At 49.5% G+C, this 24,123-nt stretch overlaps 2 protein-coding genes across 3 annotated transcripts in view; one reads left to right on the plus strand and one right to left on the minus strand.

Annotated features, from left to right (window-relative positions):
• Window positions 1-10,637, minus strand: part of ARFIP2 (ARF interacting protein 2) — a 142,597-nt gene extending 131,960 nt beyond the window's left edge. The window contains exon 1 of one of the 2 annotated variants that reach the window (XM_082244271.1): window positions 10,362-10,637. The gene's annotated coding sequence lies outside the window, so the exon portion shown is untranslated. The remainder of the gene's footprint in view (window positions 1-10,361) is intronic. The other variant, XM_082244273.1, reaches the window with a different exon arrangement.
• A 315-nt stretch (window positions 10,638-10,952) lies between these two features.
• Window positions 10,953-20,738, plus strand: TIMM10B (translocase of inner mitochondrial membrane 10B). The gene is made up of 3 exons (XM_082244385.1): window positions 10,953-11,042; window positions 13,723-13,818; window positions 20,395-20,738. Exons 1-3 carry the CDS (start codon window positions 11,004-11,006, stop codon window positions 20,641-20,643), a joined length of 384 nt encoding a protein of 127 aa, XP_082100511.1. The 5' UTR covers window positions 10,953-11,003; the 3' UTR covers window positions 20,644-20,738.
• The last annotated feature ends 3,385 nt before the right edge of the window (window positions 20,739-24,123 follow it).

Consider the following 24,123-nt stretch of genomic DNA (forward strand, 5'->3'; position numbering starts at 1 on the left):
GATGGACATGGTCCGCAACAATACCGCCCGCAGGCTTTTTTACTGCAGCAGTGTGGTCCTCCTGCGCATACTGGTGTAAACCTACGTCGGTCGTGCGCCTGCGGCTAGGGGGCCGGCACGTGCCCGCCTCCACTCGGCAGCGGGAAAGCCGATGCACGGGTCAGGCAGCTCCAATTGGCGCCTGACACCCGCGATCGTTCCCCGCTGAGAAAGAAGAAGGGTCGGATGTTGTAATCACATCTGACCGTTCTTCTCTCTGGAATGATCACAGAGCTCCTGTGATCCTTCTATATTAGGATCACATTTCTCTATGATCATTTCACAAGCCACGCCCCCCGCCACAGTTAGAATCACTCCCCTAGGCTCACATTTAACCCTTTGATCACCCACAATGTTAACCCCTTCCCTGCCAGTGTCATTAGTACAGTAACAGTGCATATTTTTAGCACTGATTACTGTAGTAATGTCACTGGTACCCCCAAAAGTGTCAAAAATGTCAGTCAGGGGTCCAATCTGTCCGCCACAATGTCGCAGTCCCACTAAAAATAGCAGATCGCCGCCATCACTAGTGAAAAAAAGAAATACAAATGACATAAATCTTTCCCATAGTTAGTAGACGCGATAACTTTTGCGCAAACCAATCAAAATACGCTTATTGCGATTTTTTTTTTACCAAAAATATGTAGCAGAAAACAAAATTGGCCTAAAATGTTAATTATTGGTAATTTTTTTTTTTTGGGGGGGGAATGTCCTATAGCAGAATGTGAAAAAAATATATATATTTTTTTTTCCAGAATTGTCGCTCCTTTTTTGTTAAGGCTCCGTTCACATGTAGGCGTTGGCGTTTTTCAGGCGTTTGTTTATCGTTTTTCAGGCGTTTTAGGTGACCAATGGAAAAGCAGAGTGTTTTTTTTTTACAACATTTGCAAAGGAACCTCCCAGGGACCTCCTCTTCTGCATTGGACCTCCCAGGGACCTCCTCTTCTGCATGATCTTTTTTTTTTTCTGGTTCTGGACATGCTACAGAGCTGAAACTTCACAGGTACACTTTTTAGACCCCCCAGACACTAAAATTAAAACTAAATCCAAAGAAATCTTTTTTTTTTTATTTTTTTCAATAATTGGCTCTCTATCGAAAACGACAATTTTTAAGAACTTTTTTTGCCTGATTCATAGTCCCTGGGGCATGACCCAGAACCCTAGGCACTTTTTAGGGGCATTTATTGGGTTTTAGGGCTTCAAAATGGTGTTTTTTGATTCCATATATATATCTACATTACGGTCATCTTGGCATAGCAGAGTCAATTTACCCTAAACTTCGTTACGGTCACCTTGGCATGGAAGAGTTTGGTCACCCTGGCATAGCAGAGTCAGTTCACCTAAACTTCGTTACGGTCACCTTGGCATGGAAGAGTTTGGTCAGCCTGGCATAGCAAAGTCAGTTTACCTAAACTTCGTTACGGTCACCTTGGCATGGAAGAGTTTGGTCACCCTGGCATAGCAGAGTCAGTTCACCTAAAGTTCGTTACGGTCACCTTGGCATGGAAGAGTTTGGTCAGCCTGGCATAGCAGAGTCAGTTCACCTAAACTTCGTTACGGTCACCTTGGCATGGAAGAGTTTGGTCAGCCTGGCATAGCAAAGTCAGTTTACCTAAACTTCGTTACGGTCACCTTGGCATGGAAGAGTTTGGTCACCCTGGCATAGTAGAGTCAGTTCACCTAAACTTCATTACGGTCACCTTGGCATGGAAGAGTTTGGTCAGCCTGGCATAGCAGAGTCAGTTCACCTAAACTTCGTTACGGTCACCTTGGCATGGAAGAGTTTGGTCACCCTGGCATAGCAGAGTCAGTTCACCTAAACTTCGTTACGGTCACCTTGGCATGGAAGAGTTTGGTCAGCCTGGCATAGCAAAGTCAGTTTACCTAAACTTCGTTACGGTCACCTTGGCATGGAAGAGTTTGGTCAGCCTGGCATAGCAGAGTCAGTTCACCTAAACTTCGTTACGGTCACCTTGGCATGGAAGAGTTTGGTCACCCTGGCATAGTAGAGTCAGTTCACCTAAACTTCATTACGGTCACCTTGGCATGGAAGAGTTTGGTCAGCCTGGCATAGCAGAGTCAGTTCACCTAAACTTCGTTACGGTCACCTTGGCATGGAAGAGTTTGGTCACCCTGGCATAGCAGAGTCAGTTCACCTAAACTTTGTTACGGTCACCTTGGCATGGAAGAGTTTGGTCAGCCTGGCATAGCAGAGTCAGTTCACCTAAACTTCGTTACGGTCACCTTGGCATGGAAGAGTTTGGTCACCCTGGCATAGTAGAGTCAGTTCACCTAAACTTCGTTACGGTCACCTTGGCATGGAAGAGTTTGGTCAGCCTGGCATAGCAGAGTCAGTTCACCTAAACTTCGTTACGGTCACCTTGGCATGGAAGAGTTTGGTCAGCCTGGCATAGTAGAGTCAGTTCACCTAAACTACATTACGGTCACCTTGGCATGGAAGAGTTTGGTCAGCCTGGCATAGCAGAGTCAGTTTACCTAAACTTCGTTACGGTCACCTTGGCATGGAAGAGTTTGGTCACCCTGGCATAGTAGAGTCAGTTCACCTAAACTTCGTTACGGTCACCTTGGCATGGAAGAGTTTGGTCAGCTTGGCATAGCAGAGTCAGTTCACCTAAACTTCGTTACGGTCACCTTGGCATGGAAGAGTTTGGTCAGCCTGGCATAGCAGAGTCAGTTCACCTAAACTTCGTTACGGTCACCTTGGCATGGAAGAGTTTGGTCAGCCTGGCATAGCAGAGTCAGTTCACCTAAACTTCGTTACGGTCACATTTGGCATGGAAGAGTTTGGTCAGCCTGGCATAGCAGAGTCAGTTCACCTAAACTTCGTTACGGTCACCTTGGCATGGAAGAGTTTGGTCAGCCTGGCATAGCAGAGTCAGTTCACCTAAACTTCGTTACGGTCACCTTGGCATGGAAGAGTTTGGTCACCCTGGCATAGTAGAGTCAGTTCACCTAAACTTCGTTACGGTCACCTTGGCATGGAAGAGTTTGGTCAGCCTGGCATAGCAGAGTCAGTTCACCTAAACTTCGTTACGGTCACCTTGGCATGGAAGAGTTTGGTCAGCCTGGCATAGTAGAGTCAGTTCACCTAAACTACATTACGGTCACCTTGGCATGGAAGAGTTTGGTCAGCCTGGCATAGCAGAGTCAGTTTACCTAAACTTCGTTACGGTCACCTTGGCATGGAAGAGTTTGGTCACCCTGGCATAGTAGAGTCAGTTCACCTAAACTTCGTTACGGTCACCTTGGCATGGAAGAGTTTGGTCAGCTTGGCATAGCAGAGTCAGTTCACCTAAACTTCGTTACGGTCACCTTGGCATGGAAGAGTTTGGTCAGCCTGGCATAGCAGAGTCAGTTCACCTAAACTTCATTACGGTCACCTTGGCATGGAAGAGTTTGGTCAGCCTGGCATAGCAGAGTCAGTTCACCTAAACTTCGTTACGGTCACCTTGGCATGGAAGAGTTTGGTCACCCTGGCATAGCAGAGTCAGTTCACCTAAACTTTGTTACGGTCACCTTGGCATGGAAGAGTTTGGTCAGCCTGGCATAGTAGAGTCAGTTCACCTAAACTACATTACGGTCACCTTGGCATGGAAGAGTTTGGTCACCCTGGCATAGTAGAGTCAGTTCACCTAAACTTTGTTACGGTCACCTTGGCATGGAAGAGTTTGGTCAGCTTGGCATAGCAGAGTCAGTTCACCTAAACTTCGTTACGGTCACCTTGGCATGGAAGAGTTTGGTCAGCCTGCCATAGCAGAGTCAGTTCACCTAAACTTCGTTACGGTCACCTTGGCATGGAAGAGTTTGGTCAGCCTGGCATAGCAGAGTCAGTTCACCTAAACTTCGTTACGGTCACCTTGGCATGGAAGAGTTTGGTCAGCCTGGCATAGCAGAGTCAGTTCACCTAAACTTCGTTACGGTCACCTTGGCATGGAAGAGTTTGGTCACCCTGGCATAGTAGAGTCAGTTCACCTAAACTTCGTTACGGTCACCTTGGCATGGAAGAGTTTGGTCAGCCTGGCATAGTAGAGTCAGTTCACCTAAACTACATTACGGTCACCTTGGCATGGAAGAGTTTGGTCACCCTGGCATAGTAGAGTCAGTTCACAGTCACCTTGAGTTCGGTCACCCTGGCATAGCAGAGTCAGTTCACCTAAACTACATTACGGTCACCCTGGTATGGCAGCAGGCTACGGTCACCTTGGTATGGCAGGGTCTGGTCACCTAAACTGCCTAACTGCTGTTCTCCATGTTTCAGGAAAATGTGCTCACAGCAGAGGCATGCCAAGGGGGTGGAGACCTGGGTGGAGAGTTGTGCTGTTTGAGCTGATCAGGAGCAACTAAACGCTTGTAAAACGCCTGTGAAACGCCAAATATCACTTTACATTGAGGTCTATGGGACAAAACGCCTGTGATCTGCCCAAAAAGAAGCTCAAGTACTTTTTTGAGCGTTGGGCGTTTTCCTTAGGGCGTCAAAACGCTCAGATGTGAACAGGGGTCATTGCAATGAATGGGATTTGTCTTGTTGGGCGTTTTGAGAGCTGATCAGTGAGCAGAAAAACGCTCCAAAAACGCCTACATGTGAACGGAGCCTTATAGCACAAAAAATAAAAATCGCACAGGTGATCAAATACCACCAAAAGAAAGCTCAGTTTGTGGGAAAAAAAGGACATCAATTTTATTTGGGTACAGCGTCGCACGACCGCGCAATTGTCTGTTAAAATAACAGTGCGGAATCGCAAAATATGGCCTGGTCATTAAGGGGGAAAATCTTCCGGTCCAGAAGTGGTTAACCACTTCTGGAGCAGAAGGATTGATTAATGACCAGGCCATATTTTGCGTTACTTTGACAATTGCGCAGTTGTACCCAAATAAAATTAATGTCCTTTTTTTCCCACAAATAGAGCTTTCTTTTGGTGGTATTTGATCACCTGTGCGATTTTTATTTTTTGTGCTCTAAAAAATTATAGAATAAATAAATAGATAGATAGATAGATAGATAGATAGATAGATAGATAGATAGATAGATAGATAGATAGATAGATTGGGGATCGAAAGTTTGGGCATCCCAGGTAAAAATTTGTATTAATGTGCATAAAGAAGCCAAGGAAAGATGGAAAAATCTCCAAAAGGCATCGAATTACAGATTAGACATTCTTATAATATGTCAACAAAAGTTAGATTTTATTTCCATCATTAACACTTTCAAAATTACAGAAAACAAAAAAATAACGTCTGCAAAAGTTTGGGCACCCTGCAGAATTTATAGCATGCACTGCCCCCTTTGCAAGGCTGAGACCTGCCAGTGTCATGGATTGTTCTCAATCATCGTCTGGGAAGACCAGGTGATGTCAATCTCAAAGGTTTTAAATGCCCAGACTCATCTGACCTTGCCCCAACAATCAGCACCATGGGATCTTCTAAGCCAGGGGTGGGTAACCTATGTCCCGGGGGCGTATGCGGCCCTCGAGGTCATTTGGTTCGGCCCCCCATGCAGCTGAGTCTGTGTCTCTCAGCTGATCTGTCAGAACGGAGCCAATGCTTCCTGTATAGTTCCGGCTCCGTTCTGACAGTCTGAGTGAGTCACAGGCAGAGTGATATCAAATGCACTCCGCCTGTGACAAATACAGGAAACATCGTCTCTTCCTCCAGCATGGCGCCGCTGCTAGCCAGCATTTCCCGCAAGCAGCACACACAGCAGTACCAGCCAGAGCCAGCAGTACCAGCCAGAGCCAGCAGTACTCACAGCAGTATAAGCCAGAGCCAGCAGTACCCACAGCAGTATAAGCCAGAGCCGGCAGTACCCACAGCAGTACCAGCCAGAGCCAGCAGTACCCACAGCAGAACCAGCCAGAGCCAGCAGTACCAGCCAGAGCCAGTGGTACCCAGAGCAGTACCAGCCAGAGTCAGCAGTACCCACAACAGTACCAGCCAGCAGTACCTACAGCAATACCAGCCAGCAGTACCCACAGCAGTACCAGCCTGAGCCAGCAGTACCAACCAGCAGTACCCACAGCACAGTACCAGCCAGCAGTACCCAAGGCAGTACCTACAGCACAGTACCGGCCTGAATCAGCAATACCCACAGCAGTACCAGCCTGAGCCAGCAGTACCAGCCAGTAGTACCCACAGCACAGTACAAGCCAGCAGTACCAGCCTGAGCCAGCAGTACCCACAGCAGTACCAGCCAGCTGTACCCACCAGCATTACCCGCCAGCAGTTCTTTTCAAAACTTACCACCACAAAGTCGACTGCGCTCCAGACTGACCGACGCAAACCTGGAAAACCAGTTGCGAGTAGCAACATCATCAATACCAGCTAACATCACACACCTCACCAAAGAGAAGCAGTTGCAGCCATCACATTAGGGGTGAGTTAATTACATTTTTGACCAAATATAATAGGCACATTTTTAAGTTGGTAATTTTGTATGGCCCCCGAATGATTTTAAAAATACCCAAATGGCCCTTGGCAGAAAAAAGGTTCCCCACCCCTGTTCTAAGCAGTTGTCTAGAAAACTGAAACTGAAAATAGTTGAAGCTCACAAAGCTGGAGAAGGCTATAAGAAGATAGCAAAGCGTTTTCAGATGTCAATATCCTCTGTTCGGAATGTAATTAAGAAATGGCAGTCATCAGGAACAGTGGAAGTTAAAGCAAGATCTGGAAGACCAAGAAAAATATCAGACAGAACAGCTCGCAGGATTGTGAGAAAAACAATTCAAAACCCACGTTTGACTGCACGATCCCTCCAGAAAGATCTGGCAGACACTGGAGTTGTGGTACACTATTCCACTATAAAGAGATACTTGTACAAATATGGTCTTCATGGAAGAGTCATCAGAAGAAAACCTCTTCTACGTCCTCACCACAAAAATCAGCGTTTGAACTTTGCAAATGAACATATAGACAAGCCTGATGCATTTTGGAAACAAGTTCTGTGGACCGATGAGGTTAAAATTGAACTTTTTGGCTGTAATGAGCAAAGGTACCTTTGGAGAAGAAGGGGCACAGAATTTAATGAAAATAACCTCTGTCCAACTGTTAAGCATGGGGGTGGATCAATCATGCTTTGGGGTTGTATTGCAGCCAGTGGCACAGGGAACATCTCACGAGTAGAAGGAAAAATGGATTCAATAAAATTTCAGCAAATTTTGGATGGTAACTTGATGCCATCTGTGAAAAAGCTGAAGTTAGAGAGGATGGCTTCTACAAGTGGATAATGATCCTAAACACACCTCGAAATCCACGGGAGATTACATCAAGAGGCGTAAACTGAAGGTTTTGCCATGGCCTTCACAATCTCCTGACCTCAACATAATTGAAAATCTATAGATAGACCTTAAAAGAGCAATGCGTGACAGACAGCCCAGAAATCTCAAAGAACTGGAAGACTATTGTAAGGAAGAATGGGCAAAGATAACTCAAACAAGAATTGAAAGACTCTTGGATGGCTACAAAAAGCGTTTACAAGCTGTGATACTTGCCAAAGGGGGCAGTACAAGATATTAACTCTGCAGGGTGCCCAAACTTTTGCAGACGACATTTTTTCATTTTCTGTTATTTTGAAAGTGTAAATGATGGAAATAAAATCTAACCTTTGTTGACATATTATAAGAATGTCGAATCTGTAATTTGATGCCTTTTGGAGATTTTTCCATCTTTCCTTGGCTTCTTTATGCACATTAATACAAATTTTTACCTGGGGTGCCCAAACTTTCGATCCCCACTGTATAGAGATAGATAGATAGATAGATAGATAGATAGATAGATAGATAGATAGATAGATAGATAGATAGATAGATAGATAGATAGATAGATACACAGTACATACAGTGGGGAAAATAGGTATTTGATCCCTGCGTTTCCCACTTACAAAGAAATAAAGGCTCTATCATTTTCATCATAAGTGTATATTAGATGATAGAGACAGAATATCAACCAAAAATCCAGAAAAAACACATAAAACAAATGTTATAAATTGAGTTGCAGTTCAGTGAGTAAAATAAGTATTTGATCCCCAAGCAAAACATGAAATCTCTGTCATTTAAAAACACCTACAGTGAATGCTTAGTGAATGTCGGAGTCACTGTTTTATAACTATTCCCCTTAAAGCGTATCTAAAGCCAAAAAACATTGATATAATATATTTCAGCTTACAAAGTCCTCAGATGAGGTGGTTGCAAGGGCACCGGAGGATGACGTCCTCGGCTACGCAAGGGCACCGGAGGATGACGTCCTCGGCTACGCAAGGGCACCGGAGGATGACGTCCCCGGCTACGCAAGGGCACCGGAGGATGGCGTCCCCGGCTACGCAAGGGCACCGGAGGATGGCGTCCCCGGCTACGCAAGGGCACCGGAGGATGGCGTCCCCGGCTACGCAAGGGCACCGGAGGATGGCGTCCCCGGCTACGCAAGGGCACCGGAGGATGATGTTCCCGGCTACGCAAGGGCACAGGAGGATGACGTCCCCGGCTACGCAAGGGCACCGGAGGATGACGTCCCCGGCTACGCAAGGGCACCGGAGGATGACGTCCCCGGCTACGCAAGGGCACCGGAGGATGGCGTCCCCGGCTACGCAAGGGCACCGGAGGATGGCGTCCCCGGCTATGTAAGGGCTCCGGACGATGGCGTCCTCGGCTATGCAAGGGAACCGGAGGATGATGTTCCCGGCTACGCAAGGGCACCGGAGGATGATGTTCCCGGCTACGCAAGGGAACCGGAGGATGATGTCCCCGGCTACGCAAAGGAACCGAAGATGATGTCCCCGGCTACGCAAAGGAATCGAAGACGATGTCCCCGGCTACGCAAGGGAACCGGAGGATGACGTCCCCAGCTACGCAAGGGAACCGAAGATGATGTCCCTGGCCACGCAAGGGCACCGGAGGATGGCGTCCCCGGCTACGCAAGGGCACCGGAGGATGGCTTCCCCGGCTACGCAAGGGAACCAAAGATGACGTCCCCGGCTACACAAGGGCACCTGAGGATGACGTTCCCGGCTACACAAGGGCTCCGGAGGATGGCGTCCCCAGCTACGCAAGGGAAATGGAGGATGACGTCCCCGGCTACGCACAATGACGTCCCCGTTTATGCAAAGGCTCTGCACAATGACGTCCCCCGCTATGGAAGGGCTCTGGAGGATGACGTTCCTGGCTACGTAAGGGAAACGGACAATGACGTCCCCGACTATGGAAGGGCTCCGGACGATGACGCCTCAGGCTACGCAAAGGCTCCGCACGATGACGTCCCCGGCTATGGAAGGGCACCAGAAGGATGACGTCCCCAGCTATGGAAGGGCTCCGGACGATGACGTCGCCGGCTATGGAAGGGCTCCGGACGATGACGTCGCCGGCTATGGAAGGGTTCTGGAGGATGATGTCCCAGGCTACGCAAGGGAACCCGAAGATGGCATCCCCGGCTACGCAAGGGCACCGGAGGATGGCGCCCCCGGCTACGCAAGGGCACCGGAGGATGGCTTCCCCGGCTACGCAAGGGCACCGAAGGATGGCTTCCCCGGCTACGCAAGGGCACCGAAGGATGGCTTCCCCGGCTACGCAAGGGCACCGAAGATGATGTCCCCGGGTACGCAAGGGCTCCGGAGGATGGCGTCCCGGGCTACGCACAATAATGTCCCCCGCTATGGAAGGGCTCTGGAGGATGGCATTCCTGGCTACGTAAGGGAAACGGACGATGACGTCCCCGACTATGGAAGGGCTCCGGATGATGACGCCTCAGGCTACGCAAAGGCTCCACGCGATGACGTCCCCGGCTATGGAAGGGCACCGGAAGGATGACGTCCCCGGCTATGGAAGGGCTTCGGACGATGACGTCCCCGGCTATGGAAGGGTTCTGGAGGATGACGTCCCCGGCTATGGAAGGGCTCCGGAAGGAGGGCATCCCCAGCTATGAAAGGACTCCAGACTATAACGTCCCCAGCTATGGAAGGGCTCCGGACTACGACGTTCCCGGCTATGGAAGGGCTCCGCACAATGGTGTCCCCGGCTATGGAAGGGCTCAGGACGATGACGTCCCCGGCTATGGAAGGGCTCAGGACGATGACGTCCCCGGCTATGGAAGGGCTCAGGACGATGACGTCCCCGGCTATGGAAGGGCTCCGCACAATGGTGTCCCCGGCTATGGAAGGGCTCCGGATGATGACTTCCCCGGCTATGGAAGGACTCCGCACAATGGTGTCCCCGGCTATGGAAGGACTCTGGAAAATGGTGTCCCCGGCTATGGAAGGACTCCGCACAATGGTGTCCCCGGCTATGGAAGGGCTCCGGACAATGCGGTCACTCTTTTACCTGATGCTCAGACGATGGGCATTCAGCGGTCTTTCTTTCTCTCATTAGCGGCGGTCTCTCATCCTGACAGAGCGATGTCTCTCCTTCCCTGGAGGTGTTTGCAGTCTCTTTCTCTCTGGTGTCACTCCACTCTCTCACTCTGGTGTCACACACAACTGTCTCTTCTCCCCAGGGATCTCTCTTCCCCTCCTCGGCTCTCTATCTCTCTGTCAGGCCTCCTGCTCCTCTTCTTCAGCTCTCTCTCCGGCCTGCGCTCTCAATCTGTGTAATCTGCTGTCTCTAGTGGGCGGAGCCACGATGACAGCTGCCCCCCCCCCCCCAGCTCGCCGGAAGTGGACGCATAGCTCTCAGGGACCGCCGCCATATTGTGGTTGGCGGGGCCGGAAGTCCCCCTGCAATCAGTCTGTGTTCAGCAAGTGGTCTTCAGAAAGATGGCGACGGGTTCGAAAGAACCCCTGGGCCGAGGCGAGCTTGTGCTCTAAAGAATGGTAGCGACTGGAAAAAAAAAAAACACAAAATGACCTGGCTTCTATCCAGTACAGAACTGGTCTACGAAAATATGGCGGCGCCGGAAGTCTTTACATGGCCGGAAGTGGTCTCCGGGAAGATGGCGGCGCTGGGAGGTCACAGGAACGAGAAGCGATGAACATGGCAGGAGAGGAGCAGCAGCAGCTCCGTAATGTGAGGAGAGAGGGGAAGGCTTCGGCCAGGCTGTGTGTGGGGGGTCCAGGGGGAGCTCAGCGAGGACAGCCCGGTGCCCTCCTCACCTCAGCCAGGGATTCAGCATTTTCAGGACGACCAATAGCTGACCTTGTACTTCTTCACCACATAAATCCTTTCTGAGGGACATGGAGGCTGCAATTGCATTGCAGACCCCCCCCCAAAAAATAAAAATAAAATGCCTTCTGGCTGGCTGCCACCACCATGATCCCCTGTCTTCAGCATTGTCACTGACTAAGGACAATACTAGGGGGAGGATCAGTGTGACAGCCAGGCAACAAGCATTTCCAGGAGAAGGGCTGCCTCTGCCTTCATCTCCGGGGTATTAGAAGATGGACGGCAACACTGGGGGTGTCACCGGGACAGGAAGTGCCCAGTTTGGGGGAGGTCAGGTGGGTGCTGCATTGGTATGGGGGGGGGGGGGGGTGTCCCAGAGACAGGAAGTGGGGGGGTGTCACAGAGACAGGAAGTGATTAGTATCCGGCTTGGGGATCAGGAGGTTAAGAAGTGGCGGAGGGGAGGTGTGTTTCGCAGAGACAAGAAGTGAGGGGTGTCCATTAAGTGGAGGGGAGAGAACTGGGTGTCACATTACCTGGGAAGTGAGGAGTATCCAGGTTGGGGTCAGTAGGTTGGTCCATGACAGGAAGTGAGGGGGGCAGGTGGGTGTCACAGAGGCAGGAACTGAGGAGTATCCAGGTTGGGGTCAGGTTGGCCTGTGACAGGAAGTGAGGCAGGTGGGTGTCACAGAGACAGAAACTGAGAGGTATCTAGTTTCGGGTCAGTAGGTTGGTCCATGACAGGAAGTGAGGGGGCAGGTGGGTGTCACAGAGACAGGAGCTGAGGGGTATTCAGGTTTGGGTCAGTAGGTTGGTCCATGACAGGAAGTGAGGGGGGCAGGTGGGTGTAAGAAACAGGAGCTGAGAGGTATCCAGGTTGGCCCATGACAGGAAGTGAGGGTTAGGCTACCCAGGGGCCTTTGTACAGTAAGGGCTACAAGATTGTGGAATTCTCTACCACAAGAGGTGGTTTCTGCGGGAAGTATGGCTACATTTAAAAGCCTCTTGGACATACATCTCAAGGATCAGAACATTCAGGGGCATGGGAAATAATTACATTCACACACACCTACATAGGTTAAACAGGATGAACTATTGTCTTTATTCAACCTCAACTACTATGTAACTATAAGGGGGGCAGGTGGGTGTCACAGAGACAGGAACTGAGGGGTATCCAGGTTGGGGGTCAGGAGGGTGGCCTGTGACAGGAAGTGAAGGGGGCAGGTGGGTGTCACAGAGACAGGAACTGAGGCGTATCAAGGTTGGGGTCAGGAGGTTGGCCCATGACAGGAAGTGAGGGGGGGCAGGTGGGTGTCACAGAGACGGGAACTGAGGGGTATCCAGGTTGGGGTCAGTAGGTTGGCCCATGACAGGAAGTGAGGGGGGGCAGGTGGGTGTCACAGAGACGGGAACTGAGGGGCATCTAGGTTGGGGGTCAGGAGGTTGGCCAGTGACAGGAAGTGAGGGGGGCAGGTGGGTGTCACAGAGACAGGAACTGAGGGGTATCCAGGTTGGGGTCAGGAGGTTGGCCTGTGACAGGAAGTGAGGGGGGCAGGAGGGTGTCACAGAGACAGGAACTGAGGAGTATCCAGATTGGGGTCAGGAGGTTGGCCCATGACAGGAAGTGAGGGTTAGGCGACCCAGGGGCCTTTGTACAGTAAGGGCTACAAGATTGTGGAATTCTCTACCACAAGAGGTGGTTTCTGCGGGAAGTATGGCTACATTTAAAAGCCTCCTGGAAGTACATCTCAAGGATCAGAACATTAAGGAGTATGAGAGATGATTATAGTCACACACACCTACACAGGTTGAACTGGATGAACTATTGTCTTTATTCAACCTCAACCACTATGTAACTATGAGGGGGGCAGGTGGGTGTCACAGACATGAACTGAGGGGTATCCAGGTTGGGGTCAGGAGGTTGGCCCATGACAGGAAGTGAGGGGGGCAGGTGGGTGTCACAGAGACAGGAACTGAGGGGTATCCAGGTTGGGGTCAGTAGGTTGGCCAGTGACAGGAAGTGAGGGGGGGCAGGTGGGAGTGAGAGACAGGAACTGAGGGGTATCCAGGTTGGGGTCAGGAGGTTGGCCCATGACAGGAAGTGAGGGGGGCAGGTGGGTGTCACAGACATGAACTGAGGGGTATCCAGGTTGGGGTCAGGAGGTTGACCAGTGGCAGGAAGTAAGGGGGGCAGGTGGGTGTCACAGACAGGAAGTGAGGGGTATCCAGGTTGGGGTCAGGAGGTTGACCAGTGGCAGGAAGTAAGGGGGGCAGGTGGGTGTCACAGACAGGAAGTGAGGGGTATCCAGGTTGGGGTCACAGAGACAGGAACTGAGGGGTATCCAGGTTGGGGTCAGGAGGTTGGCCCATGACAGGAAGTGAGGGTTGGGAGTAGGTGGAAGTATCCAAGACCGATGTGGGAAGAAATTGCTGGCAGGATGTGGCAGGAGATAAGTTGGGGGTTAGGCAGGTGGGCAATGAAAGGAGGTGAAGGGTGCTCAAGATAGAGGAGCACAATTAAAGCAAGTGAGGGGTAGGTGGTTGGTGACCCTTACTAATATATACCATTCTTTATTTTATGACAGCTGCGGGACTTTCTGCTGGTTTATAACAAGATGACGGAGCAGTGTTTTACCCGCTGCACCAAGAACCTCAACTACAGATCTCTGACAATGGATGAGGTATGAGGCACCGCATGCCATCCCAACACAATGGGACATATTGTTTTGTATGCACACATAGCTTTGTCTGTCATCATATTAGAGATGAGTGGCTGGAAGGGGGCACACCATGCATGTCATCCGAAGGGGGGGGGGGGGAATCTTCTGGAGACAACGAAGTGGGGATTTCCCCTTCCTCTTTTGGGGAGATTTCCTCTCAATCTCTGACAGCAGTCCTGACTGTTCCCTACTCCATCCAAAACTGTAAACTGGAGTCTAAATTAGGGATTGACCAATTATCGGCAAAGCCGATATATCGAGGGCCAATATGCACTTTTCCTGATATATCGCAACTGATGTGGTTGAGAAGCCGCTCAGCTGTCATTACAAAGAGTGGGGGGGGGGCGTCCCCCCCGCCGCCTTCCGCGGAGACCCGGACAACCAGCCTGCACGGACGCAGATGAAAAGACCCGATCAAAGCCGCATTCAGCTCTGATCGGGTCTCCATGTAAAAAAACCCGGAAGTGATGTCAGGACATCACTTCCGGGTATTCGGCGCCAAATTCCAAAAAAATGACAGCATTCAAAACAGCCAAACTTGCCGTTTTGAATGCATTTGAGTGCAGAGGAGGGGTTTGGGGTCTTTTAGAAAGACCTGTCAAAAAAAAAAAAAAAATTTTAATGTACGAAAATATCAGATTTGTGATGACCAAAATATCAGCATCGGCAATATAAAATATATCGGTCGATCGCTAGTCTAAATTGGGGTTGTCATTGCTGCCACTGTGAATGCCGGCTACCTGGCTGTCGTGCCGATCCACAATCTTCTGAGACATTAAAGCCCCGTACACACGTACCGATTGTCGGCTGTAAATATTCGGCCGCCGACCGATGGGCCGATTGTAGGCTTGTTAGTATGATGCTTCCGACAGCACATTTTCGGCCGAACAGAATCTGTCGTGCAAGCATTAAAATATTTGTTGGCCGTCGCCAGAATGGCCGATTGTTCGCCAGTCAGTACAGAATTCGGCCGACAGACAGCAGATTAGCAAGACTGGGCATGCTCAGAAAAGAAAAAAAGACAAGGAAAGTTAACCATCACATGACATCACTTCTGCAGTCGGCTGTTGTTGGCCGACAAAAATTGTGTGCAGTCTTTTGCAGTTTTCAACCGACAGGACAGCCCTGGACAAAAGACGACCGATCGCTCGGCCGACGATCAGTACGTGTGTACGGGGCTTGACCCAGCACATGTAAGCAATGCTGATGTCCATCTGACTTGTTCCACACTCATTTAAGGTGAGTGACTCAGGAAATAGTGAAGGCAGGGACAGCCAGGCAATTAGCATTTTCAGAAGGAGCTCAGTGATGGCATCTTACATAGCTCTCAGGTACAGGTTTCCTTCAAGGATTCACAGCTTCCATATTTAGATTGTCAAAAAGCCAGTGCTGAGGATGGATAGGACATCCACTGCTGACCTCTCCTGAAAACTTTAGAGGAAGTAAACTTCCATCTTCAAGTTTTACCCTATAGGTCAGGGGTGTCCAAACTTTTTTCAAAGGGGGCCAGATTTGATGAAGTGAACATGCGTGAGGGCCGACCATTTTGCCTGACATTTGAACCATTAAAATGTAATGTACGCACATACATACATGCATATATATATACAGTATATATATATATATATAGGAAATAAGTATCAGTACTTTATGAATAAAATCACACTTACTGAAACAGGCAGTAGGATTGTAGAAGTGACACCTCCTCGGTCACATACATACATATACACACACACAGACACACATACACACATACATACATATATATATATATACACACACACACACATACACACACACACACACACACATACACACACACACACACACACATACACACATACCCACATACCCACATACCCACATACCCACATACACACATACACACATACACACATACACACATACACACATACACACATACACACATACACACATACACACATACACACACACACACACACACACACACATATACATACATACACACAGACACACACATACATACATACATACATACACACAGACACATACATACATACACACACATGCACACACCTACATACATACACACACACACACATACATACACACAGACACGCATACACACACACATACACACACACACACACACACACGCATACATACATACATACATACATACATACACATACATACACACGCACACACACACATACATACATACATACATACACACACATGCACACACCTACATACACACACACATACTTACATGCATACATACATACACATACACTCACATACATACATACATACATGCACATACACACACACACACATACACACACACACACACACACACACACATACACACACACATACACACACACACACACACACACACACACACACATACATACACATACATACACATACATACATACATATACATATACATATACATACATACATACATACAGACACACACACACACACACACACACATACATACATACATACATACATACACACACATACACACATACATACATACATACATACATACACACACATACACACACACACACACACACATATCACACTTACAGAAACAGGCAGTAGGATTGTAGAAGTGACATCTCCTCGGTCAACTCCACAGGATCCTTGTCGGCTCCTACAGGTGGCTGCGTGCGGTGAAGGGGAGAAGGCATTCTGCACTCCTGGGCAGATACAGCCGAGCGGGGGGGGGGGTCGGAGCGGGACTCGGGAGCAGCCAAGCTGCCGAGGGAGGCCAGAGGCCCCATCCCCGAGCCATTGCATCGGCATCGGGGCGGGGATGTGAGGAGTCATTGACTAAAGTCAGCAGTGTCCCAAGGGGCCGTATAAAACGAAAGGACGGGCCGGACTTTGGACATGACTGCTATAGGTAATCCTATATTAAGGCTTGCCTATAGGTAGTGTAAATATCACCAAAACGGTGCGTGTTTAGGAGATATTTATTGACCTAGCAGCCAGTGACGTCACTGGCGCATGTGTTCTGAAGGAACGGCCACCTGTGTTGTTTCTTCAGAGCAATGTGCCGTGGCTGGCGGCTCACGCATACGCGGGAGTGACGTCATTGCAGTTTCGGCCAGTCACAGAGCCGGAGCCGCGAACCCGGAAAGAAAGACCAGGTATAGATGGATGCTGCCTCCAGCGATGGCATTGCTGGAACGCTTCGTTTTCAGGTAAGTAACATAATGTGCTAGTATGTGATGCATACTAGCACATTAGGCCCTTGCCTTGCAGGTAAGTAAAAAGAAAAAAGTGCAGCGGTTTACAACCGCTTTAAGTGCTTGTCTGTCATGCCAAATCAGTGGTTTCAGTACTTTCTGAGTCTCTGACCCCAACCAAGTTGGGTCTACATTATTCTTGTGGCTCAAAGTCTAACGTCTTTGTGAGAGACGGCCAAGAAAATAGCCTTTCCTAAAGGACGTCAGCAATGGGTGCCCTGGATTTTCTCTCGGTGTCAGTCTCCTGCGGGTTTGGGATAGGGGAGTGTGAGGGATGTCATTTTTTTTTTTTTATTTTTTACCTATCACTGACTGAACACACCGCAGCTTTGTGGATGAGGATGATCAGTGCTAGTGGAGGTGTATGGTGATAGTGGGGAAGGGGAGGTATATTATTATTATCATAGTGGGGGAAGGAAGATGATACTGATAGTGGAGTGGTCCATGCTTGGTGATGATGATGGTTGGGGGAGGGGAGGGGGGATGATGATGATGGTGGCAGTGTAGCATATGATGATTATGGTGGCGTGTGATGAGATGATGATAGTTGTGGGTGGAGTGACTATAGTGGTGCAAGGAAGCGTGTAATGATGAGTGATGGTGGAGGAAGGGGGTTCGATGATAGTGGTGGCGGGGAAGACAAGTAAAGATAATGCTGGGGTGGAGAATGATGATAGTGGTGCAGGAAGGCAGATGATGATAGATAAGTTGGGGAAAAATTATTATGGTGGTGGCGGGAGGCGTGTGATGATGATGATGCTGTGGTGGGAGGGTGACAGTGGGGAGGTGCATGATGATAATTGGGGGAAAGTGCATGAAGATGGTATTGAAAAAGGATGTTGCTGAAGTAGGATTATGATAATGGTAACGGGGGGGGGGGGGGGGGCATATGATGATGATGGTGGCATGGAGAGAAATGTAATGAGAATGGTGAGAGAAGTTGGAGGATGAATATGGAAAAAAGAGGCAGACTTGTAATGATAATTATTGGGGGTAGGTAGATGATGATTGTCACGGGGAGGAGGATCATTTTGGTGACAAGGGGAAGGTTAAAGATATTGGTGGTAGTGGGGAAAAAGTGAATAATGATGGGGAAGGATGATGATTATGGTGACAATGGGGAGGCGTGTGATGGTTATGGTCGGGGGGAGGTGGATGATGGATGATTATGGTGACGGTGACATTGGGGAGGCGTGTGATGGTTATGGTCGGGGAAGGTGGATGATGGATGATTATGGTGACAATGGGGAGGCGTATGATGGCTATGGTCGGGGGAATGTGGATGATTATGGTGACATTGGGGAGGCGTATGATGGTTATGGTCGGGGGAAGGTGGATGATGGATGATTATGGTGACATTGGGGAGGCCATTGGGGAGGCGTATGATGGTTATGGTCGGGGGAAGGTGGATGATTATGGTGACATTGGGGAGGCGTATGATGGTTATGGTCGGGGGAAGGTGGATGATGGATGATTATGGTGACGGTGACATTGGGGAGGCGTGTGATGGTTATGGTCGGGGAAGGTGGATGATGGATGATTATGGTGACAATGGGGAGGCGTGTGATGGTTATGGTCAGGGGAAGGTGGATGATGGAGGATTATGGTGACAATGGGGAGGCGTATGATGGCTATGGTCGGGGGAAGGTGGATGATTATGGTGACATTGGGGAGGCATATGATGGTTATGGTCGGGGGAAGGTGGATGATGGATGATTATGGTGACATTGGGGAGGCATATGATGGTTATGGTCGGGGGAAGGTGGATGATTATGGTGACATTGGGGAGGCATATGATGGTTATGGTCGGGGGAAGGTGGATGATGGATAATTATGGTGACATTGGGGAGGCGTGTGATGGTTACGGTCGGGTGAAGATGGATGATTATGGTGACATTGGGGAGGCATATGATGGTTATGGTCGGGGGAAGGTGATGATGGATGATTATAGTGACAATGGGGAGGCATATGATGGTTATGGTCGGGGGAAGGTGGATGATGGATAATTATGGTGACATTGGGGAGGCGTGTGATGATGGTCAGGGGAAGGTGGATGATTATGGTGACAATGGGGAGGCGTGTGATGGTTATGGTCAGGGGAAGGTGGATGATGGATGATTATGGTGACATTGGGGAGGCGTATGATGGTTATGGTTGGGGGAAGGTGGATGATGGATAATTATGGTGACATTGGGGAGGCGTGTGATGGTTATGGTCGGGGGAAGGTGGATGATGGATGATTATGGTGACAATGGGGAGGCGTATGATGGTTATGGTCGGGGGAAGGTGGATGATGGATGATTATGGTGACATTGGGGAGGCGTGTGATGGTTATGGTCGGGGGAAGGTGGATGATGGATAATTATGGTGACATTGGGGAGGCGTGTGATGGTTATGGTCGGGGGAAGGTGGATGATGGATGATTATGGTGACAATGGGGAGGCGTGTGATGGTTATGGTCGGGGGAAGGTGGATGATGGATAATTATGGTGACATTGGGGAGGCGTGTGATGGTTATGGTCGGGGGAAGGTGGATGATGGATGATTATGGTGACAATGGGGAGGCGTGTGATGGTTATGGTCGGGGGAAGGTGGATGATGGATGATTATGGTGACAATGGGGAGGCGTATGATGGTTATGGTCGGGGGAAGGTCGATGATGGAGGATTATGGTGACATTGGGGAGGCATATGATGGTTATGGTCGGGGGAAGGTGGATGATGGATGATTATGGTGACATTGGGGAGGCGTGTGATGGTTATGGTCAGGGGAAGGTGGATGATGGAGGATTATGGTGACAATGGGGAGGCGTATGATGGCTATGGTCGGGGGAAGGTGGATGATTATGGTGACATTGGGGAGGCATATGATGGTTATGGTTGGGGGAAGGTGGATGATGAATGATTATGGTGACAATTGGGAGGCGTATGATGTTATGGTCGGGGGAAGGTGGATGATGGATGATTATGGTGACATTGGGGAGGCAGATGATGGAGGACTATGGTGACATTGGGGAGGCGTGTGATGGTTACGGTCGGGTGAAGATGGATGATTATGGTGACATTGGGGAGGCGTATGATGGTTATGGTCGGGGGAAGGCGGATGATGGATGATTATGGTGACATTGAGGAGGCATATGATGGTTATGGTCGGGGGGAGGCGGATGATGGATGATTATGGTGACATTGGGGAGGCGTGTGATGATGGTCAGGGGAAGGTTAAAGATGATGATGTGGTGAACAGCACACAGTGCCTCATCTTCTTATCTTTTCTCACCTCGCAGGAGAAATGTCTGGACAGCTGCGCCACCAAACTCATTCGCTCCAACCACCGTCTAATGGCGGCGTATGTGGGACTAATGCCGGCCGTTGTACAGCGCAGGATGGAGGATATGGAGAAGCAAAACAAGGAATTGGAGGCCATCGCTGAATCCAAACCAGATCCATCGCTGGAAGCCAATCCCGAGAGTGCAATCCCTGTGGAGGCAGCAGGTGACGCAGGTCATGTAACCAGAACCGAAGGATCTCCATAAGGACTGAACTCTCTACAGCCAAAAATATGGAGCATTTCCTGTCCACCAACACCAGAACGGTCTGATCATTTCCATGTTTACAGCGGCCTCAGCCTGGGGCCATCTTGATAGTTATGGGAGGAGTATCAGTACCAACGTACAGTGTGTACGAGAAGTGACTCTTATTCTCCAGTCAGTGGCTTTGAGATGTTCTCAGTCTGCTGCAGGCAGGAGGAAGCGTTTCCTCAGTCTCTCCTCCCGAGTGATCGGACCTCAGTATTGTAACTTTGTAGCAGGTCACTAGGTGACAGGCTGCAGCAGTGGCTGATCTGTGTCAGACATCCAAGAACTGTAGAGTCACCAGGATTTACATGATGGTGTCATTTCTGAGCTGGATTTTTACTTCACCTGACAGTTGCTCAAGCTGCACAGAAATTCTCCTTAAATACAAAGTGCCAGTCACAGGAAGTGAGGACATCGGGGAAAAGTTTGGTGTGTTTTACGTACGCACAATATTTAATAAAGCTTTCCAGATGTATCTGCCTCGTGTAATTACTTTGTTGGATGTTGCATGCTTAGTCCTCATGCACACAGGGCATTAGAAAAAGAGCTGCGAAGCCACTATCAACGCCAGGAAAAAGCGGGTGTAAAAATGCGTTTTTAGTAGCTTTTTGCAGGGGCGTTATTGCGCATTTAGCCGCGTTAGCGTTTAGCAGTATTTCTTTGCCTCTTCTTAGTCATCCATAAGTAAAACACATCTAGGAGGTGAGTAAATATATCTGCCTGAAATAGGGGTCAGTAAACCGTAAACGTGCTGAAGTTTGATCATAATCTCGGAGGAGACGATCACCCACATCATGAATACGGTGCCAGTCCCTGGCCCAGGTGCAGAAGTCTGTCATTTTAGATGTTTCGCACGTTGTAATAACAGGGACAATAACAGGGACATTCCTAATAGGTGAGTAAACGTACAGTGAACCGACCTTAGTGTAACAGGAAAAGAGCATCTTGGTGGGTACAGTCAGATTAGCATCCAGGTAAGTCACATCTGTCTGTGGTTAAAGCGGAGTTCCACTCAAAAGTGGAACTTCTGCTCTTTTGTTTCCTCCCCCTCCTCCGGTGCCACATTTGGCACCTTTCAGGGGGGAGGGGGGAATGGGTACCTGTTTTTGACAGGTACCCTTCCCCACTTCCGGGATATAGAGCCACGGCGCCGTCCCTCGGAAACTCGGCCCCTCCTCCGCCGGCGAGCCAGTAGGAATGCGCAGCGCGCTTCGCGCATGTACAGTAGGGACCCGCCCGTGAAGCCGCAAGACTTCACTGCCAGGTTCCCTTACCGGCAATGGCGGCGGCAGCACCCGACAGCCGATGGAAATCATCGGCTGCGGTGCCGACATCGCTGGACTCCAGGACAGGTAAGTGTCCGAATATTAAAAGTCAGCAGCTACAGTATGTGTAGCTGCTGACTTTTAATTTTTGGAGGTGGAGGCGGAACTCCGCTTTAAGGCTGGTTTGCAGATTATGGAGGGCGTCCTTTAGAGCGTAGCCAATCTTGTGCTGAATCAGGCGTGGTAAAAAGAGAACTTTGCCATCATCCACCACATGCAAACGTGCCAGGTATGCCATGGAGTAGACAATGTGACGATCCCTGAGCTTCTTTTTGACATCGGTGAAGGTAGCTTTTTAACTCGATCGAAAAGTCGGGAAAGAATGAGACATGTAAATAGGGCCTTTCTGTTTGGCTTTGCGGAGAATTAAATTTCAATCCTTGCAGTTCAGCAAGTGAGCCAGCAACGAGTCTAGGCAGCATCAGGGAATAGGGATCTAACCCAGGATTCAACAAAGTCTCCGGGGTTTTGGCCTTCAGCCCTCTCAGGTAAACCCACAATTCTGACGTTATTGCGTCACAGCCTATTCTCCAAATCATCTGTTTTCTGGTACCAGAAGGAAATCTGCTTTTCAGCTGCAGAGACTCGGCTAGGGAAGGGGGGAGAAGTCATCTTTTAGTGTAGCGAGTCTATGTTCTGTCTCTGTAACCCGTTCCCTGATGTGCTGTACATCTTGCCTTAGAAGGCCAATATCTACCTGGATCTTTAAAGGGCTGGGAGGCGGCCGGTGGGAAGGCGTTAAGGGCTCATTCAGACAGGTTATTGAGTCTGTCCTCTGTGCAGAGCTGCTGGCAGATGCGTGTGAGTCCACCTTAGAGCTGCGTGCAGGCAGCTCATAGAAGTGGATGCACATGCAGTGACAGAATGTACACAATCACATGTCAAAGTTTGACATGCGAGCAGGAGTGGGTGCATGGATTTGAATGCAGGGGCTCTGCATTTGGGTTTGAGCACCCGCTCCTGCCTGCATGTCAAACTTTGATGTGCATCCACTTCAATGGGCTGCCTGCACGCAGCTCTGCACAGAGGATAGTCTAAAGCACCCATCTGAATGAGCCCTAAATCTACAGGTTCAGTAACTTTATGTGTAGCACTGCCCCCTAGAGAGCCGCTGAGAATTACACTTCTTGGGTTACCCCTAGCAACTGAAAGCAGATGAACATCAAATACAGTCCTTGGGTCAGTCAATGATCAGTCCAGGGGATTTGCTTTTTTTATTTAGAACTGGGATGGGAGAAGGGATGAGTGGGATACTCCAACTAGTAACTATGCACAATTTATGAGGACAACTGACTGTGGAATGCGGCAAGGCTGCTGCTATACCTTGCCACTGAAGTGAAGATAGATGATATGTTCCCGCTTTAATATACTCTTCGGGGGTTAATAATTTGGCACCCCCTTTACTATCACTGCCTGTGTGCTGACACCCATCCGCTGACTCTAGCCCCTGGAGTGGTCCCCTTACTGGGCAGATCCTTCGGCAAGCTCCCCTGTACTCATGGACAATGTTTTTCCAGAGTTGCTCTGCCTTCACCTCCTCATTCAGCTTCCACTGGACCTCTGGGTTCAGCCACACTTTGTTGGTCCATTAGGTCGACTGCCTGTGACCAGCTTCCATACCTTCAGAGGAGGAGACAGCCATCACCCTCCTTCTGGGACTTGGCTTCCCGCCCAAAGACCCCCTGCCACATGTGCTCCTGGCTTTTATACCCTATCCCAGGATACACCTCTCTGGGGGGAATGAAGACGGGGGACATTCTCCTGGGTGGGTTGAAAACAGGACACATCCTCATGGGTGGGATGAAAACAGGACACGTCCTCATGGGTGGGATGAAAACAGGACACGTCCTGATGGGTGGGATGAAAACAGGACACGTCCTGATGGGTGGGATGAAAACAGGACACGTCCTGATGGGTGGGATGAAAACAGGACACGTCCTGATGGGTGGGATGAAAACAGGACACGTCCTGATGGGTGGGATGAAAACAGGACACATCCTCATGGGTCGGATGAAGACAGGACACATCCTCATGGGTTGGATAAAGATGTGGCACATCCTCCTGGGTGGAATGAAGATGGGGGGACATCCTCCGTGGTGGACTGTAGATGGGG

This window comes from Pelophylax lessonae (assembly GCF_965119305.1).
Source record: "Pelophylax lessonae genome assembly, chromosome: 2".
Classification (NCBI taxonomy): domain Eukaryota; kingdom Metazoa; phylum Chordata; class Amphibia; order Anura; family Ranidae; genus Pelophylax; species Pelophylax lessonae.